Source organism: Miniopterus natalensis, chromosome 18 (assembly GCF_054644295.1).
Source record: "Miniopterus natalensis isolate mMinNat1 chromosome 18, mMinNat1.hap1, whole genome shotgun sequence".
Classification (NCBI taxonomy): Eukaryota; Metazoa; Chordata; class Mammalia; order Chiroptera; family Miniopteridae; genus Miniopterus; species Miniopterus natalensis.
In genome coordinates, this window is record NC_142098.1 from 10726924 (window position 1) to 10746442 (window position 19519).

General features: G+C 47.2%; 1 protein-coding gene across 1 annotated transcript in view; it reads right to left on the reverse strand.

The window, feature by feature from the left end:
- Window positions 1–9937, reverse strand: part of WDR62 (WD repeat domain 62) — a 41384-nt gene extending 31447 nt beyond the window's left edge. Inside the window, exons 1-7 of the mRNA XM_087827215.1 lie at window positions 9757–9937; window positions 7421–7512; window positions 6448–6510; window positions 2481–2538; window positions 2076–2246; window positions 1088–1225; window positions 487–669 (exon numbers count right to left, since the gene is read on the reverse strand). Coding sequence (XP_087683341.1) covers window positions 487–669; window positions 1088–1225; window positions 2076–2246; window positions 2481–2538; window positions 6448–6510; window positions 7421–7512; window positions 9757–9894 — 843 coding nt within the window. The 5' untranslated portion in view covers window positions 9895–9937. The remainder of the gene's footprint in view (window positions 1–486; window positions 670–1087; window positions 1226–2075; window positions 2247–2480; window positions 2539–6447; window positions 6511–7420; window positions 7513–9756) is intronic.
- Window positions 9938–19519: the final 9582 nt, after the last annotated feature.

Sequence of the window (19519 nt, forward strand, 5' to 3'; positions counted from 1 at the left end):
ACTGTATACAGGAAGGACTGTCTAGCCCGCCAGATGTAGGCAGAGGGGCAGGAAATGCCAGAGCTCTGGGCACAGACTAGAGCTTTTACAAATCCACAGAGACTTAATTGATGAGTCATTTATGACAACTGCAACTGCACAGGGGCTACACATCTCTCTGTCAAAAGCTTCTGAATCAAACAGTGAGGAAAGCAATTGTAACTTGACCGAATTACAGGGGACCGGGCACAGTGCTGAATGCCTTACCTATATTATCTCATGTGACTCCTTATCAACTCTGTGAGGGAGGCAGCAGTATTGCCATTTTTACAGATGAGGAAACTGAAGCTCAGGTAGGGAAAGTCATCTACCAGAGTCACACAAGCAGAACTTGAAGTCAAACCCAGAGTGGGTGTGATCAATCACCAGGCAGAAACACTGCTGAGCGTCCCAGGAGATCATGCCATGGGAAATGTTTCCCCCATTGACAGCAGAGAGGTGGGGTACCTTCAGATTGATCCACTTCTCCAGCACCCTCTTCTCATTGAACTGGCAGAGGAGGCCCGAGTAGGAGACACAGAAGGTATTGCCTGCCATCTGGCCCCGGCCACAAGCCACACCACAGAAGACATTGTTGTGCAGCTCACCCAAGATGCCTGAGCGCCCTATGAGGGGCACTGTCCCTGTCACCTGGAGGCATAACAAGGTACAATGAGATAGTGTCCACATAGCCTAGACCCCCAACAATGTCATGATGGCTCTCTCATGACCAGGGGAACAACACAAACAGGAGGACCCTAAGAAACTCCTTCAAGTGGAGAAGGGAAGAAAAACCAGAACACACTTCCAGGCAGAGTGGTTGGAAGGCAGCAGTTCGGGAACAAGGTCTGGCCCCAGAGTCAGGGGAGGAAGCAAATTTGGTAGGGAGATTTCCTAGCAGAGCCTGCCAGACAGCACCTGGAGAGCAGGCCAGAAGCAGAAGCCAGGCCCCTGAGAGGCTAGACAGCCTCTGAGACCACTGCCCCCATATCTCAGGTAGAAACGAGTCCATTCTGCCCCTGAAAGTCACTCCCCGGGCCTGGCTGAGGTTGCAGGGACAAAAACTCACCTTTGCCTCAGTGGACACTTCCAAGAACCAGAACCTAACATGCCGGTTACCAACAGTAACAAAATAGCTGCTGTCCTCGGAGAAAGAGAGGGCGATGACCCTGCATGATACCTTGTTGGAGGCCACCACCACATCTTTCTGGAAGAATCGGTACAGAAAAGTTCATGCCAGCACCCACCCCACTGTACTGCCCTCAGCCTTTGCCCTCAGCCCTGTGTCTCCTCACTATCCCCTGCTCCGAGTCTCTTTTCCTTGGACCCCCAGGAAGCTACTTTACGGGAGAACCTGCTTGGCACTCATTCCCACCACAGAGGCTGCTGAGGCTTGGAAAGGTTCCCACGTGAGCATAAGTTCCAGAGCTCTCCCTGAGAGTCCAAGCTCTACAGCCCGCACAAGGTGCTGAGGACAGCCAAGCTGCGAGGAAAGGATACCAACCAGGGCTGCCATCGATAGGGCTCTCGCTCTGGGCCCTGCTGAGCACTCACAGGATAAGTCACGAATCCCCTCCATAGCTCTAAGGGAGGTGCTTCTCCTCCCACTCTGCCATGCGCAGAGGGGGATATCATGTGTTCAGGGTCACAGAGCAGGTTATGAACAGAACCAGGACTTGGTACCCACTTTTGCCAACTCCAGTCCTCCCTCAGCTATTCCACAGTCCAGTGCTCCTTATCAACTCAATGAATTCTCACAATTCAACCAGGTGTGTACTATAATATCCATTTCACAGATAAGGAAACAGACCCACAGAGACGGTAAGTCACTTGGTCAAGGTTACAGCTGGCTAATATAAAAATAATTATATATTCCACTAGCTGAGAGCTTCTCATATGCCCTTCAATAAGTGCCTAAAACTGGGATCAGGTGCTCAATAAATATTTGCTGAATGAAAGAGCACTTTACCAAGTTATCTCATTTAGTTCTTCCAAAGCCTGAGACTCGGATGCTCCGGCGGCTGGCTGCCTGCCCGCACACCCACCAGCTGGCTCACCTTCCAGTCCCACACGTTGAGTACCATATCGTGCTGGTAGCCCATGGACACAATGTGCTTCATATTTGGGGAGAAGGCCACACAGGCCACGCCGTACTTGTGGCCCAACATCTCTGCCACCTGACTCTTCTCATCCACATCCCAGATTCGCACAGTAGGCCTGTGCCCGTTCTATGGAAGACGGGGCTGTTACTACTGCTGGGTTCTATACCAGGCAGGGCTAGAGGGGCTGGCAGGGCTGAAGATGGCATTGCCCCAGGGTGTGCCCCAAAGCCACCTCCCCCATCTGCCATGAGGCTCTTCTGGCCCAGGAAGGAGCTATTCCAGTGACTCCCCAGGCCTGGTGGGGACAAAAGGAATGGCCCCAAGACACCTCCCACCTACTTAATCATGATTACAACTCACCTCCCCCGTCACTATGTACTTCCCATCAGGGGAGAAGGCCAGAGAGCTCAGAGACTTCCTGAGGGCAAGGAAAGGGGTTGATCACTGGTTCCACTAAGGGTGGGCAGCCGAACCTCAGCCTGGCTGTGCTCACAGCACACTGCCCACTCCTCATCCCAAACCTGGAAGGGGCCAGGAGACATGAGCACCTGCAGCTCCCTCAGAACCAGTGCTGCCTGAGTGCCCAGCACAGCATACAGTGCATTCCTGCATCCCCTGCTGCTAGGAGGGGGCAGCAGCATAGGGAAATGGGGTTCTGTAAAAGCAAAGGTCCCTTCCTTCCTAAAGCTCCAAACCCAGATGGAGTGGACAGTGAATGGGGAACTTCCTTCTCTCCCTCTACAACAGTGAGTTTCCTAAGACCCCACCAGCCCTATAATCCTGAGAAATTCAGATGTAGGAAATGCTACAGATCTGGCCTAACTATGGAGGTGGTGCTGCAGGGAGGACTCTGGCAGACAATCACACTGAGACATCGCAGCATATGCTCCACTGCTAATCACTCAAGGTGTTCTGGAAAACCTTTTACCAACAAACATGGTTCTCTCTGATACTCCCAGATAGCCTGCAGAAAGACTGAATGACCAGACTTGTTTGCACATTTTTGGTAGCAAGTTTCACTGTTCCAAGACTGTATTGTTTTTTCTCTCTACTCTTTATTTTTTTAAAATTTATTTTAATTTTTTTGTTAACCCTCACCCCAGTATATTTTTTCCATTGATTTTTTTAGAGAGAGTGGAAGGGAAGGGAGAGAGAGAGAAACACATCGACTGGTTGCCTCTCGTGGGACCAGAGATTCCCTAGCCTGCAACTGAGGTACATGCCCTTGACCAGGAATAGAACCCAAGACCCTTCAGTCTGCAGGCCAATCCTCTAACCACTGAGAAAACCAGCTAGGGCTCTCTCCTCTTTTTTTAATTCTGTTTTTACATCTGTTCCTTAACAGTCTAGTAACTGTCTCCTTCACATGAGTAAACTAGTATGCAAATAACTAAGTAAATGCCTCTGAGTAAGTCTTTGATAATTTTATAGAAAATTCATCATCAACCCAACCCTCTGATGGTTCCCATTGCTCCTACAGCAAGCAAGGTGAACTTCCTACCTAACAGCCCCTCACCACTCCCTCCTCACTCACAGAATACCAGTTTTAATTGTAATGGCAATGTCTCCAGTTAGAGTACATTTCTTCACCTCTCTTGTAGCTACACAGGTACAGCTACATGACAATCTGGCCAATGAGACATGCTCCGTAATTTCCAGAAAAGCTTCTCAAAGGGAATTCTGTCCTGCTCCCCACTTGCTCCCCTTCTGAAAAAAGGACATGACAGCCAGAACTCTATCTTGGGTCAAGTGGTGACTTCAAGAATGGAAGCCTCACAATAAGCATGGTGGAACAGAAAAGCAGCAGTGGAGTCCTTAGTGCTCAGAGCCACCAGCCAACTGGGTGGCCACCTCTAGACTTATGTGCAAGAAGAACATGCCTTGTGTTTAAACCATGCTTGTTGTGGGGTTTCTATTGCTTGTAGGTACTCCTGACTGTCATGTGCCCTGACCTTGTGCCCAGTCCTCTATCCAATGCTACACGGGCATCAGTACACTGATTCCTCATATACATTCCATGAAATCAGGACTCTCATTAGCCAGTTTTGAGATGAGGAGACTTCATCACAGGGAAGTCCCCTGCCCAAGGTTACCTAACCAGACAGGGCAGAGCTCTGGACTCTAGGCCAAAGGTTCTCAGTCTTGGCTGCATCTCAGAATTCCCTGGGGAGCCTTTTAAAAATGTCAAAGCCACGCTAAGACTAGTGAGTAAAAGCTTGGTGAGAAACAGGGTAATATCTGCAAAGTTTCAGAGAAGCTCTCCCTAAGGTACTCACTAATCACAAAGGGAAAAAGAGAGGCTTCATAGTGGAGAAGCCTGGCAGACATCACCTTAACCAAGGGCTCAAAGTGAACACCATTAGCCACGAGAGAGATCAACAACATCATGAACTTCCTAACAGAATGCACTGAGAAGCACACAGCATTCCTTCTGAGGTGTTCCTGCCAAAGGTGCAGACGTGAATCTGTGTATGAGGAAATGTCAAATAAACCCAAAGGTTGGCACATTCCACAAAGTACCTGGCCTCAAAAGTGTTAAGGTCACAAAAGTTAAGATTGAAGAGATAATGATATGCAATGCATGATTCTGGACAATCCTTTTGCTATAAACAACATTCTTAGGATAAATGGTGAAACTTGAATGAGTAGATGGTAGCGATGTACCAATTTTAATTTCCCGATATTGTTGAATGTATTGCGGTTTTGAAGGACCATGTTATTTCTTTGTCCCCCCAAGAAATACAAGCCTAAGTATTTAGATACAGGGGCATCATGTTTGCAACTTACTCTCAAATGATTCAGAAAAAAATTAATATGTACATAGAGAGAGAATGATAAAGCAAATGTGGTAAAATGTTAACATTTGGGGAATAGAGGTAAAAGGTATACACACACTTTGTACTATTCTTAATATGTCTAAAATTATTTTAGCCCTGGCTGGTGTGCTAAGTGGTTAGAGCATCACTCAGGAGGGTCAGGGGTTTGATTTCCGGTCAAGGGCATGTACCTAGGTTGCAGGTTTGATCCCTGACTCCAGTTGGGGTGTGTGTAGGAGGAAACCAATTGATGTGTCTCTCTCACATTGATGTTTCTTCCCCCCCTCTTTCTAAAAATCAATGGAAAAAATATCCTCAGATGAGGATTAACAACAACAAAAAATAATAAAAAAATAATTTTCATATAAAGTGTTTTAAAGTTGCCAATACCCAGGCCTCACTCAAGGCCAATGATTAGTCCTCTGGGAGTGAGGCCCAGGGGTCAGGTGACTCTGAAATACATCCAGGGTGAAAACCTCGACTCTGGCCACACCACCTCCTAAGACAGACGCATCAGTGGTTGAGAGTGGACCCTTTCCATACCATCTGCTGGATGACACAGTGATCAATCAACCCCAGGGAGCCCCTGAACACCCACTTGGGCCAACTCAGGGCCAAGGGCCTTCCCCAATAAACTGGAAGCTGGAGGATCTTTCTAAATCACATCCATTCATTCATGAAATAATAAGTGTCATCAACGTGCTAGATACTGCTCTAGGTGAAAGCAACATAGAAATTCACTACGAGAAAGTCTCTGCCCTCAGAGAGCTCACACCATGGAAGGGAGACAGTGAATATCATCAATGAGAAAATTTGATAGCATATGAGAAAGGAGTACATTTTGTGGAGAAAAGTAAAACAGAGAAGGGATGTAGAGGGTGCTGGAAGGTCAGGGTGTGGAAAACATATCCCTAGCCTATAAAGATGCCCCAGTGGCTTCTCTTTGCAATCAGTATCCAACCCCTTCCCTAAGGTCCATGTGATGTGGCTTTTGCCTGTTTCAGCCTCATCTCCCCCACACTCACTTCTCTATTCCAGGCACATGGATCCTTGGCTGCTCCTCAAAGAACCCAAGATTCTTAGCCACTGCCAGGCCTTTGCCCTTGCTGTTCCCTCTCCCTGAAATGCTCTCCCCTCACCATCACATGGGTCACCCCCTCACTCCCTCAGGTCTTGGCCTCAGGGAGGCCTTTCCAGAGGTCTCTGATATAGCTTTTCCCCTACTCTCTGCCTATAAACCTGTCCTAACACATCCCTCATCATCACCCCATAGCAATGGTCACAGTGGGCTTGCTAGCCAATTGGCTTTAGTCTGTAGCTGTCAGCTCTACAGAGAGCAGAGATTCTCGTCTCTTTTGTTCACTGTTGTATTCCTAGCACCTGGGACAGTACCTAACACAGAGCAGACACTTCGTGAATATTACTGAACTGATAGGTGAATGAATGCGTGAGTCACCTAACCATAAGCATTTCTACCGTTCCACCCCTACCCATGCCTGGCCTTAGCCTACCTGGCGGTGTTAAGAATGTGCTGCTGTTTGTTCTCCTTGGGGTCCAAAATCACCACCACACAGCTGGGAAGAAAAAAGAAAATGTGTTCAAACTGAGGGGAGTATTGGAATTCAGGGATATTCTGTTCACAACAGAAGAGAGCCCACACATAAAGATTCTCTCGCTGTTCACCTCCTCCTCCAGATGTCTATGCTGAGAATTCTAGGGCTCTTCACATTATATTAATACATTCTTAAATAGAAACCAACACTTCCTCTATGATTACTATCCTGCCAAGCCCTGGGCTAATAAAGACTTGTGTTTACCATCTCTTTAAATCCTTACAAGGGTCAGGTAAGGTCAGGAATCTTAGTGCCATTTTATAGAGGAGGAAATTGAAGCCCACAGAGGTGAAGTCCTTTGCCCAGGGCTACCCAGTAGATCTGGGACACAGTGGGGATGTGAATCTGTACCTGTCAGATTCAAGAGCCCGCCCTTGTTCTCTGTCTTGGACTGCTTACTCCCCTAAGACTTGATAACAGATATTGTTCATCAGGAATGATCATGGGTCTGCGTGTCCTGTCCTGCGAGGGGGGGAAGGGAGGTTCCCTTTGGTGCCTAGAACAGTGTCAGGCTAGATCAGTATTTGTGGAATAAACAGTTGAAGAATGTCCTTCAGGTCTCAACTATCCAAGAGGAGGGTATCACTATTTCTGTCTTATAATCATAGAAGCAGAGGCTCAGAGAGGGGTACATGGTGGAGCTGGGACACAAGTCCAGATTGTCTAATGGTTGGGGTTTAATGACCTGTCTTTCCCATAATTGCTGCCACCTCCCACCTGCAGTCACAGTAAGGCTTTCATAGTTCTCACTACATGCCAGGTACTGTTCTAGATACAGATGGGCCCATGGTATCCTCTCCACAGCCCTCAGAGGTAGGCAGCATTATCTGCATTCTACAGATGGAAAACCGAGGCCCATCCACTCACTCACCCTGCTAAGTAGGCCACATGGCCTGTGCTGGGGTCACAGGTGAGGCCACTGCTGTTCTGGGCTGTGATGCCAAGCACCTTCTCCAGTGACACCTGCAGGGAAAAGACCCAAGTCAAAAGCACCTGCCCCAGCAGGTCCCATGTGGCATAGTCACCTCAGCTACCCATTCTGTTCCTATTATAATCAACACACTCACTGAGCTTCTATAGTCACCTACCAGCAGCTAACACTTGTTTTCCTCAACACTCCTTTGACAAATACACAGGGCCAGGTGAAAGGCATAGCATGGTGAGGAAAACACACAAAAATCCCTGCCCTTCCAGAGCTCACATTCTGGTGATGATGGAATGGAGGATATTCCAAGAAAATGAACAGGAAAAATATGCAAAATAGATATCAGATGATGATAAGAGTAATAAAGAAAAATGGACCAATCCCCATCATGGTTGATCAAACTACTTAGAGTATAGATTCATAAAACTGTGGTATTTTCATATTTTGAATAGAGTAGTTTCTATTATAAAGTAAAACATTCTCGAGCAAGTCCCTGGTCTTAGAAATGAAAGGCAAATATAAAACAATAATAGCTAACATTTACTGAGCATTTACCTGGAGCCAGGCAGTGTTTGAATATCTATGACTGTATTCACATTTAATGTTCTTAATAACCCTGTGCTTTGGTCACTCCACATCATCTCCATCTTACAGATGAGGAAACAGAGACCCAGAGGGGTTGCGCATCCAAAAAGGAGCAGTGCCAGGACTTTAACCCAGGCAACCAGGCAGTGGCACTCATGTGTGTTTTTTTAAAATCTATCAATCAGCAGTACTGGGCATTAGTATAACTAATCATCTCAGACTAGGTCTTTTGCAAGCCAGGTGGACTCTGCATCACCAAACAAGGAAAATAAATAAGTGACATCAAGTTACCCAAAATACATAATCATAACAACAGCAGCTCACAATAACAGAGTAATTGCAATGTGCCAGGTGTTGTTCTAAGTGCTTAAGATATGTGAGCTCACTTAATCCTCACAAATACTCTATAAGTGAATATTTATACTATTATCCTCATTTTACAGAGGGGGAAATTGAGGCACACAAGAGTTCATAACAGGAAGAAGATTTTAAGGTTTACGCCCAGGCAGTCTGGGTCCAAGAAGCTGTGCTCTTACCCACCTGGCTACACCGCCTCTCTGAAATTGCCAGTTATTCCTCTACATTATAGAAAGTTCAGAGTGGGCAAGACACTTTCAGAAACCTACAAGATAAAGGCTATAAAGTATAGGGAGCTAGGTGAGAGATGAAGGTGGGTACTGGCTTTAGGCTGGGGTTCAAGAAGGCCTCTAGGATAGGAATATTCCTGCCGAGACTTGAGGGATAAGGAGCCAGCCAAGTAGATTGTGGCAAACAGCCCAGACAGAGGACTCATCAAACAAAGGCTAGGAAGCGGGGAAAAGCTTGGTGCCTCAGGAAAACAGACAGCAGGGCAGTGAGACTGAATCTTTTTAAGAGTGAGGATGAGGGGGCACCAGCAGAGAGGTGGATAGGGGCCTGGGGCCTTGCAGCCAGGAGTCGGTGATACAATCAGAGTGCAGCAGGAATCCACAAGCAGCTACCCTGTATCCATCCTTTACCTGGACTCTGTGCCAAGCAGGTCATATTCCCAATTTTATTTCATCTCCCTGCCACTCCATGGTACGGTTATTGTTATCTCCGTTTTATAAAAACATTACTTTGTGGCTCATAAAGTTGGGAGAACAATTTTGAAAATTGCTGCTGTGCTAATGGAATTCCCTCTACATACTATAAAATCATCTTTGTTTCTGTGTCTCGGGACTTCTGTAAGCCTCCCCGCAAGCAGCGCTGCTGAGATTTTACAATGACTCACATGCTCTCCATCACTCTGGGTGGCGATATGGCCCAAGAACCCCACCTTGGTAAGAGAGAAGGAAAGAGAAGGCGGGGTAGAGCTGAGGGAGAGTTGGGGCAGGCAGGACTAGAGACCCTAAAGACTCAGCCCGGGCGAGGTCAACACAAGTGGAAGGGTCCAGAGAGACGTCTAAAGACGGAAGGAACACGCAGGCAGGAAGGCGGGGACCGGGAGGAACCCAGGAATGCTCCAAGGGCTGAGGGTGGGGCCGGGTTTTCAGAGGTGGGCTAGGAACTACGGGCAGTACCCCAGAGAAGAGGAGATGGAAAGTGGGAGGAGCCTTGACTAAAGGGGCGGGGCTTGGAGACCCGACGGGGCCAGGGAGCCAAAAGCCGGGAGCTGACAGGCGCGGCCAAAGATCTAAGGGAAGGACCTGGGGAGAACAAGGCCGGCAGCTCCTCACCCGGTTCTGCACTGTGTCCTCGGGGGCCGCCGGGAGTCGCGTCCGCCGGCGGAGACAGAGCGCTGGAGCGGGGGGCGGGGAGGACTGGCTCCTCCGCGCATCGTTCCGCCCGTAGCCTCCGGGCCCCAAGGCCGCCATGGTCGCACCGGAGCCGTTACACTCAACTGCCGCAGCCGCCACGGCCCTCTCGAATAACGAACCGCCGCGGGAAAGCCGGCGCCGCCCCCCATTGGATGCGGTCCCCGCTGGTCTGGCCAATCTCAGGGTTGCCGGGGGGAGCTCTTGACCAATGAGGGCTAAGAGGCGGGGTGGAGTGGTGGCGGGGTGGAGCCAACGGTAGGATCAATCTTGGTGACGCATTTTATGTAGTCTGCGTTTTCATCATTCGCTGAAACACACTGGTTTTTAACTTCTACGTGGCCAATACCAAAGCCGCCTCATCTCGCTTTTTGCTGCCGCCCCAGGGCCACTAACCACGCAGTGGCAGTCTCTCGGATGTAAGCTAGGGTGGAGCCCAAACAGACTGACGAGTGGGCGCAGGCTCAGAAACGCTGAGACTCCACCTCTACCCGAGCTTGTGAATAAATCCGGGTGACTGGGACCAGACGCACTCGCTTTCTCCCATTCACTACGTGACCCCGGGGTGTAACTGTGGTGACCCGGATGGGCGGGTAGTACGCAGGCGCACTCGTCCCTCCCGAGGCACGTGAGGAGGCACCTCGGCATCCTCACGTGGGGTCAGAGAGCGCGCGGGCGGGACGGGATTCGGCGGCTCCGAGCCACCGCCCAAGGGCGGCTGCCTACCAGGAGAAACTTCGGGCTGGACAGCCATGCCCAAGTCCTGCTGGCTCCGAAATGCTCCAGACAACTGCCCTGTAAGGTTCTTCAAGTGAGCGCAGGGGCGGGGCCCGAACGTGAATGCCTCGGTCCGCCCCCGGTCCTGCTCGCAGTCCTGAAGTAGGTTAGCGGCGGGAAGAAACGGTGTTCGCAGCCCTTCACCAGCAGGCGCCGCACTTACGAAGGTTGTAGATGTGTGTAGACGATTCACTACAGGTAGAGAGCGGGGGTGAGGGAGAAGGGGGGCTCTGCAGAGAGAAGTGAGGTGGTTCCCGGCTCTGTAAGGGCCGACAACTGCCCACGCACCAAATCCACGGATTTCAGACACCTCCAACTCAAAACATCCGAAACCGAGCTCCTGGTCTCGTCTGCCCAAAGCCTTCCACAACCTTTCTTAGTTAATAGCTTACTCCATCCTTCCTGTTCTTAAGGCAGAAACCTTAGAGTCATCCTTACCTTTTCTTTTCCTCATACTTGAGAAAGGAAAAATTAGCTTGAACTGTAAAAAAGTCTGCCTTGCCATTTATTTGGCTGGAGTAACACATGGGGGAAAAAGACAGATGAAGAGTTAAAAGGAAACTATTTCTGTATTTTTCTCAGGGCCATGCTGCCCGCAGACAGGGATGCAACTCCCTTTATTTGAGTGAGCACTCCTTTCTTACTAGGAAACTTTGTTTTCTAAAGTCATAGACTATCACAAACTTTGTTGTTTCAAGTTATGTCAGAAGGAAACATCTCAGTTCTAATACCTGGAGGAGTAAGTCACGCAGACACAGAAGCAGCCCCGATTTACAATCCAGGTGCAGAGCTTCAGGCAAGGCGTTTCTGGACACTGTGTTCCACATCTATCTAAACTTTATTGTTTCTGAGAGGACAGGACCCTGGGCCCATTTCACAATCCAGACTTGATATTGACCCCTTTACACACAGTTGGGCTTTGCTTTGAGCCTATCCACTTTCATTTACATCTCACCTAAACTTCACCCTTCCTCCAATCCCAATAATAACCATCTTTTTCTTTGGTGAGACTCCCCTCTCTGGTGTGCAGTTTCCCTCATTGCTGTAGGAAATAAACCTGACTACAGGTTTGTCAGTCTAACTGAGCCAGGACACTTTCCTTGTCCATTCCATTGGCAAATGCTGTTGGCTCTCCCTTTCAAATCTATCTGAAATTGACCACTTCTAACCCCATCTCTGCCCCACCATGGTCCTAGCCATTGTCACCTCCCAACTGACTATTTTAGTAGCTTCATTGGTCAACCTACTTGCACAGTCTGTTCCCCTCATGCAGTCAGAGGGAACCTGTGAAAACCTGAATCAGATCAGGGCCCTCCTCTGCTCACATCCCTTTCCTGGCTCTTCACTATATAAAGACAAGGTGAGATTGGAACAGGTAGAAAGCAGGCCTTTAAAGCCCTAAAGGAGCTGGATCCCTGTATGACCTCATTTCCCTCCTGCCCCTAACTCACTCTGCTCTAGTGTTAATTGGCCTGCTTGATACTCCTCTAGCATGCCAGGCACATTGTTGCCCCAGAGCCTTTGCCTGTGTTGTTCCCTCCGGAAAGTCCTTCCCTTTATGATCACCACTCTATGTAAAATGATAACCCTCTCCCAGATACATACATATTCTATCTGCCTTCTGCTTTATTTCTCCCTTTAATGCATTGGTATCTGGCATACCACATATTTGGTATATACATTTATTGTCTCCCTCACTAGAATGTCAGCTCCACGATACTAAAGGGATTTTAACCTGTCTTATTCTCTGTTGTATCCTCTGTACCTAGAATGGTATGTGGCACATAGTGGATGCTCAGTAAATATTTGATAAATTTGATGAATGTCTTTCAGATGGGCTCCCCAGGAAACACAGCAGTCCAGGTCCCTTGAGGGACCCTGATGCAAGGTAGGAGGAGTGCAGAGGAGTCTTTAAACCTAAATCAGTGTGTCCAGACTTCCTTTTTAAAATATATCACTCTGACACCATTTGTTAATTCAGCAATTCTGAGTGTCTCCTAAAGTAAGCAAGCCCCTGCTGGACACAAAGGATCCTGACAGATCTTGTTGCTGTCCTGACAGAGCTCATGGACAGGCAAGGGGTCAAAATTAAAGAACTAAATATACAACCTGGGCATCATCCATAATCCTTTCTTTTCTTAAGTGCCATTGCCTCCAATGGAATCCACTAATCCATTCTTTGACTTTACCCCCCAAACACATTCCAGTTCTGCAACAGTCACAACAAAACCACTAACATGTTGACAATTTTGTTGTAAATGCACATGGAGAAATCCTAACTAAAGTAGTAGGGCCCAGCCAGCATCACTCAGTGGTTGAGCATTGACCTATGAACCAGAAGTCACAGTTGGGTTCCAGGTCAGGGCACATGCCTGGGTTGTGGGCTCAATCCCCAATAGGGAGCGTGCTGGAGGCAGCTGGCCAATGACTCACAATGATGTTTCTCTCTCTCTCTCTCTGAAATCAATAAAACTAATTAAATAATAAAAATATATAAATAAATAAAATAGTAGGAGATAAGAAAAACAAAAAAAAGTCACGTTCTCAGTCTGACCACTTCTGTCACAGCTTAATCCAGGCTGCCATCATCTCTTAACGAGATACTGTGGTAGCTGCTTGCTGGTCTCCCTGCTTCCACTCTTGCCTCCCTTATAGCAACAATAATAATGACACTTAGCACGCACTGTATGCCAGGCACTGTTCTAAGTGTTCCATATATAATAATGAGAACATGGCAACTGTACCTAGTAGCCAGGTAACTTTATAAATATCAGTTTATGTCTGTGTTGTTTAAGTTCCACCAATGGCCGTCAGGCCTTTTCTTTACCAGGCTAATCCATTTCCACCTCAAGGCCCTCCCCTGAGTCAGTCTTGCAGAAGCCACTTAGCTAAGAGTTGGGTGAGGAGCATTTTCTAAAAGAGATTCAGGAGAGGGCATGGGTGCTAGGTAGGAGCAAGTTGAAACATATCCAGGGAAGTGGCTGCCAGGGAATAACTTAAAAGCATGCCCAGCAGCCAAAGGAAACATAGTGAGCCCCACAAGCCAAGAGGAACCAGGATCCAAGAGAGAGAACGCCTTTGTTTAGGAGATTATGTATTCCCAAGTTTTTGTGCTTGCAGTGGCCACACCCATGTTGGCCAATGACCTGTTAGGTGTGATTGATAGGCAGGTACCTTCCCTATGTCACCCCAACTTGACTGGGTATGCGTCTCTCTTTCCTTTGTCCAGTCCCCTTCCCCCAGCATTTTGCAGGGAGTAGGCTGGTGGTTCCCTGGGGAGTGCAAAGCTGCAGCTTCACCAGGATGCCTATATGACATGCCTATGTTTGGCCTTCCCTTTGCTGCTTTTCTATTATTAATAACTAGCTAATTACAGCAGTATCAAAGGAACCACCCCTACGTGGAATATTGCTGGTCTTGTGTGTGTGTGTGTGTGTGTGTGTGTGTGTGTGTGTGTGTGCGCGCGCGCGCGGGGGGGGGGGGGGAAGAAAGTGGAGAGAACCACGCAGTGGCTCCTGCTAAATTGTATATTAAGAAGTGGCCCCTGTCACTTCACTCCTTTACTCAAAACAAGTCTATGGCAAGCCTTGGGTGAATGGAGTGGAGATATATAATTTTCATGTAGGGAAGGGCAGTGAATATTTTGAACAATAATACAATCTGTCTTAGGGTTTATTTTTGTCTTATACAAAACAAGTACAGAGGTTGGCATACCAGCACTGGTGTGGAGGCTGCCACAATCATCAGGGATGAGGGGCCTATCTTTCTGCTCTGTCGTCCTTAGCCTATAGCTTCCTCCAAGATGGCTGCCAGTGCGCCAGCCATCACGCTGCCATTCCTAGCAGGAAGAAAAGGGAGGGGAGCAGGAGCAAAAAGGACTCAACTCTAAACTGAGTCAGCCCCCTTTACAATAGTCTCCCCAGAAACCTAACCAAATGTGTTCTTTATCATTGGTTGCCCCCAACTGCAAAGGGGGGCTGGGAAATGTCTTTTAGTTGGGCATTTAACAGCCCTGAAGAAATTTTGAGTTAGTAAGGAAGAAAAGAAGAGCTTCTAGCAGTGTATGCAACTCCATGCTCTCGATAAGATGACGAACAAGACCAAAATATTCTATAAAAAAGGGGGACACTGGCTGTTTACCTAAGGTGGAATTTTAGAGAAGGCTATTGTCCATCATAAATGTTGCCATCCAGAGGAACAAAAGAGAATGCGAACAAGACCAAATTAAGAAGTGTGTTTTGTTTGTTTATGATATTCACTATCCTCTTTTGCCCCTTGAGCTGCTCTGGCTCTGATTCCATTTGAGAACCCCTTCACATTTAAGGTACCATCCGTGATATCTCATGCAACAACAAAAGTGTTCATTGGCCAGAACTTAGTTATGTGGTCTCACCTAACTGCAAAGGAATGTGGGGGAGAGTTTTTCAGCATGGCATACTATGGCCTCAAATAAAGTTGGAGTTTTGTTAGTAAGGAGGAAGAGAGTCAAATAACGGAGTAGCCTCAGCCCCAGAGGAGGCATTGGGAAGTGCTGCTATACTGGATTTCCTATGAGTGTCCAGGCAGAATGGGGTTGGTGAGAGCATCTGGATCCTAGACCGTGGCTAAAGGGACCGCAGCAGCCAGAGTTCCTGGCTATGGGCCCCCGGGGTTCTGGTGCCACAGCTTTTCTCTACATCAGTCCTGTCCTCTTTCACAGCTGCCACCCCCCACTTTCCCTTTCTGTCTCCCTTTTGCCTGAGAAGTCTTGCTTCCATCTCCACTTCTGTCTGTCTCATCCACCTCCTCCCCACTGGTGTCCTCTTTAGTTTTTTATGTGTCCTTCCCAGTGTTTCTTTATGCAAATACAAGCAAATCAGAATATATGTTCATATTTCCTCCCTTATTACTGTACTAGTTTCCTGGGGCTGCTGTAACAAATTTTGTGGCTTAAGACAATAAGAATTATTCTGCACAGTCCATACCTGGTTTACTGAGCCAAAATCAAAGTGTTGTCAGTGCTGCATTCCCTGGCAAGCTCTAGGGAAGAATCTCTACCTTCTTCCAGTTTCTGGTGTCCACAGGCATTCCTTGGCTTGTGTCCACATCACTCCAGTCTCTGCCTCCATGTTCGCATCACCTTCTCCTCTTTTGTCTGTGATGTTGCATTTAAGGCCAACCTAGATGATCTAGGATAATTTCCCCATCTCAAGATCCTTAACTTCATCACATCTTTTATCATAAAATGTAACAGTCACAGATTCCAGGGACATAGATATCTTTTGGAGACCATTATTCAGCCTACCACAATAACAAAGCTGACACACTCTATTTGGAACCTTGCTCGATTCACATAATACATGCCTGACAATAGCATGTCAGTTCCTAGAGTCCTTCACAGTATGTTTTAGAGCTGCATAGTACTCTTTTGTGTACATGTGGCTGAGCTTACCCAGTCTGCTATAGATGGTATTACCCATTCTAACGTTTTTTGCTACATTTTACATTCCTATCAACAGATAGTACATAGGGTTCCACTTTCTGCACGTCCTTGCAAACACTTGTTATTTTCTTTGTTGTCTTTTTTTTTTTTTTTTTAAATAGCAGCCATTCTAATGGTTATAAAATGATAGCTTGTGGTTTTGATTGGCATTTTCCTAATAACTAGTGAGGCTGAGCATCTTTTTATATGCTAGTTGGCCATTTGTATATCTTCTTTGGAGAAGTGTCTATTCAAGTTCTTTGCCCATTTTTTAATCTGGTTATTTTTTGTTGTTGTTTAAAAAGTGTTTAACAGGTGTTTTCAAGCATACACAAAAAATAGAGTTGTATAAATGAATCCTCATGTATCCATCACTGTTACACCAGTTGTCAACATTTTGCCAATCTTTTTCATCCACACTCCTCCCACAGACACCTTTAATGCAGTATTTTAAAGGAAATTCCAGACATTAGGTCTTTTATTCATAAAATATTTAACAGATGACTATTTTAAAAACATAAATCAATATAATTATCACAGAAAAATATCTTTCAATTTCTAATATCCAATTCATGTGCAGTTTTCCCCAATTATGTTAAAATGTCTTTTTACAGAGTGATCTGTTGCAGAACGAGGTCCAGATCCTGCATTTGGGTAATATTTCTTAAATGTTATTTTTTAATTTATTTTTTAATTTTTAAAATTTATCTTTATTGTTGAAAGTATTACAGATGTCCCCTTTTTTCCCCCATTGACACCTTCCACCCCCCACCCCAGGCCTTCACCACACTACTTATTGTCTGTGTCCATGGGTTATGCATATATGCATATAAGTTCTTTGGTTAACCACCCACCCCCTCCATGCTTCTGTGTCTCTGGATCAATTTTGTTCATCAGTTTATTTTGTTCATTAGATTCCACATATGAGTGAGATCTGTTTTTATTTTTTTTATTATACTGTGGTAGGTAGTTAGACAGACATGAGCAGAGCAGGGATGATAGGCCAGGTACAGAAGTTCACCAGGGTGGAAAGTCCTCGGTGCCTAGCAATGGACAAAACTGGAGTAGAAAGGACCTTGCCCCCAGGGTAACCTTTCCTCCCTTAGCATATTGCTGGTCATGTGGTTGAGACCCCCCTGACCTTTGCTCACTAGAGATAACATCTAGGCCTCAGTTGTGTTTCAGCTCCAGGTCCAGAAAAACAGCAAAAGCAGACAAATGACACCATGGTTACCTCAGGACCAGCTGCATTGACTAATGACCCCCTGCCCTGGCACTGACCAATCAGTGGAGACCATGACCCTGAAAGGACACATCGGGAAAGCTGATGAATATTCTATTGAAATCCTCCCCTAAAATCTCCACCCTTAAAAGCCCTTAGGACCAAGGACCCAGCATTCTCTCCCTCCTGGGAGCACCCTGTGCCTTTCCCCTTCTCTCCTTTCTCCTCCACCCCCCAGGCACTTTACCTTTACCTTCCTCTCTCCTAAGTTCCAAAGACCCTCCTTTTGCCTCTGTAACTTGTTTCCTGAGCCCATTTCTTCCACACTCACTTCTGCCTCTGATTTTCTAAATAAAATTTCTCTTTATAGTGTGAGTCTTGTCTCTGAATTCTTTCCAAGCCAGAACTCAAGTACTGAGGTTTTGAACCAAGGGCCAGTCTGACCCCACTGGTGCCGTTCTCACCGCCACCAACAGCAAAATTGTTTTTATTGAAAATATTTGTAGCCCAGTGGGTGTGGCTCAGTGATTGCGTGTTGACCCATGAACCTGGGTTTGATTCCTGGTCAGGGCACATGCCCATGTTGCCAGCTTGATCCCCAGTGGGGGTTGTGCAGGAAGCAGCCGATCAATGATCCTCATCATTGATGTTTCTATCTCTCTCTCCCTTTCCCTTCTCTGAAATCAGTAAATATATATATATTTTAATATGTCTTTATTGATTTCAGAGAGAGGAAAGGGGAGGGAGAGAGAGAGAGTAGCATCAATGATGAGAGTCATTGATTGGCTGCCTCCTGCATGTCCTTGACTGGGGATCGAGCCCACAACCTGGGCATGTGCCCTGACCAGGAATCAAACCAGGATCCTAGGTTGATGCTCAACTGCTGAGCCACGCCCAGCCAGGCTAAAAACATTTTTTTTTTTTTTTAAAAAGAAAGTATTTGTAAATGTTACAGGATAGTAGAAGCTAGGAAATTTACAGGCAGATGTAGGTCACTTCCCTATAGATAACATCTAGGCCTCAGTTGTGTTTCAGCTCCAGGCCCAGAAAAGCACCAAAATCAGTAAGGTGACACCATGACCAGCTATAGTGACTGATGACCCCCCTGCCCTGGCACTGACCAATCAGTGGAGACCACAACCCTGAAAGAGCACACCTGGAAAACTAATAAATGTTCTGCTGAAACCCTCCCGTAAAATTGCCCGTCTACAAGAGAGAGATAAATGTCTCAATACCAAGGACCCAGCCCCTGCTCTCCCTCTGGGGAACACGCCCCCACCATTCCCTTCCCCTTTTTCTCTCCCCACTTCTTCCCCCACAGGCATGCATCTCCTAAACTCTAATGGACCCCACAAGACTTGTAACCAGGGGAACAATGGACAGCGGCAGCTCATCCCAGGCTAACCTCTGAACCTGTCTCCAAGGCCCCCTTTTCTCTCACTTCCCAGAGAGCTAAGGCAGCCCAGCCTGGATTCACCTGGTGCTTCTTCTAATGCTAAGCCTTCCTTGTTTTACGTCCCCAGCTTTAATAAATGTACCCTCATAGTCACCTGGACTCATAAAATTTTTCCTACACAAAGTCATGAACCCACACAACTGACTGGCCCTAGGCAGACCTGCTCAGGGCCAGGTCCCCAGTCCGGTAACATCCGTCCGCCGACATCTTTTCCCCTGTTTCCACATGCCTCTTTTTTTGGTTAATCCTCACTGTAGGATATTTTTTCCATTGCTTTTCAGAGAGTGTGGAAGGGAGGGAGGGAAGGGGAGACAGACAGGAGAGAGAAACATGCACGTGCCCCAATCGGGCCAGGGATGGAACCTGCAACCCCGGTACATGCCCTTGACCAGGAATCAAACCTGTGACCCTTTGGTGTGTGGGCTGATGCTCTAACCACTGAGCCCCACCAGCCAGGGCCCCATACGTCTTTATTCCCCATGAATGTCTCTCTGGCTCTCACATCTGCTTTCCTGTTTCCCCATATGTCTCTCTCTGCCTACATCTTTTTCCTGACACTCCTCTCCCACCTCAGCCTCCCTGTTCCTCATCATTTCTCCCTCCCCCACCCCCTTCTCCCTTCCATCCCCTACTCCCTGGTGGTCTTCATCTTTACCAGTTCTTTTCTCAGGATGTAAGGAACCCCAAGCCTTCACCATCATCTGTAGAGCCTGACATAGCTGTGGTCTTTGCCCCAGGTCCTGCACTTCCCACACTGGATGCCATGCCT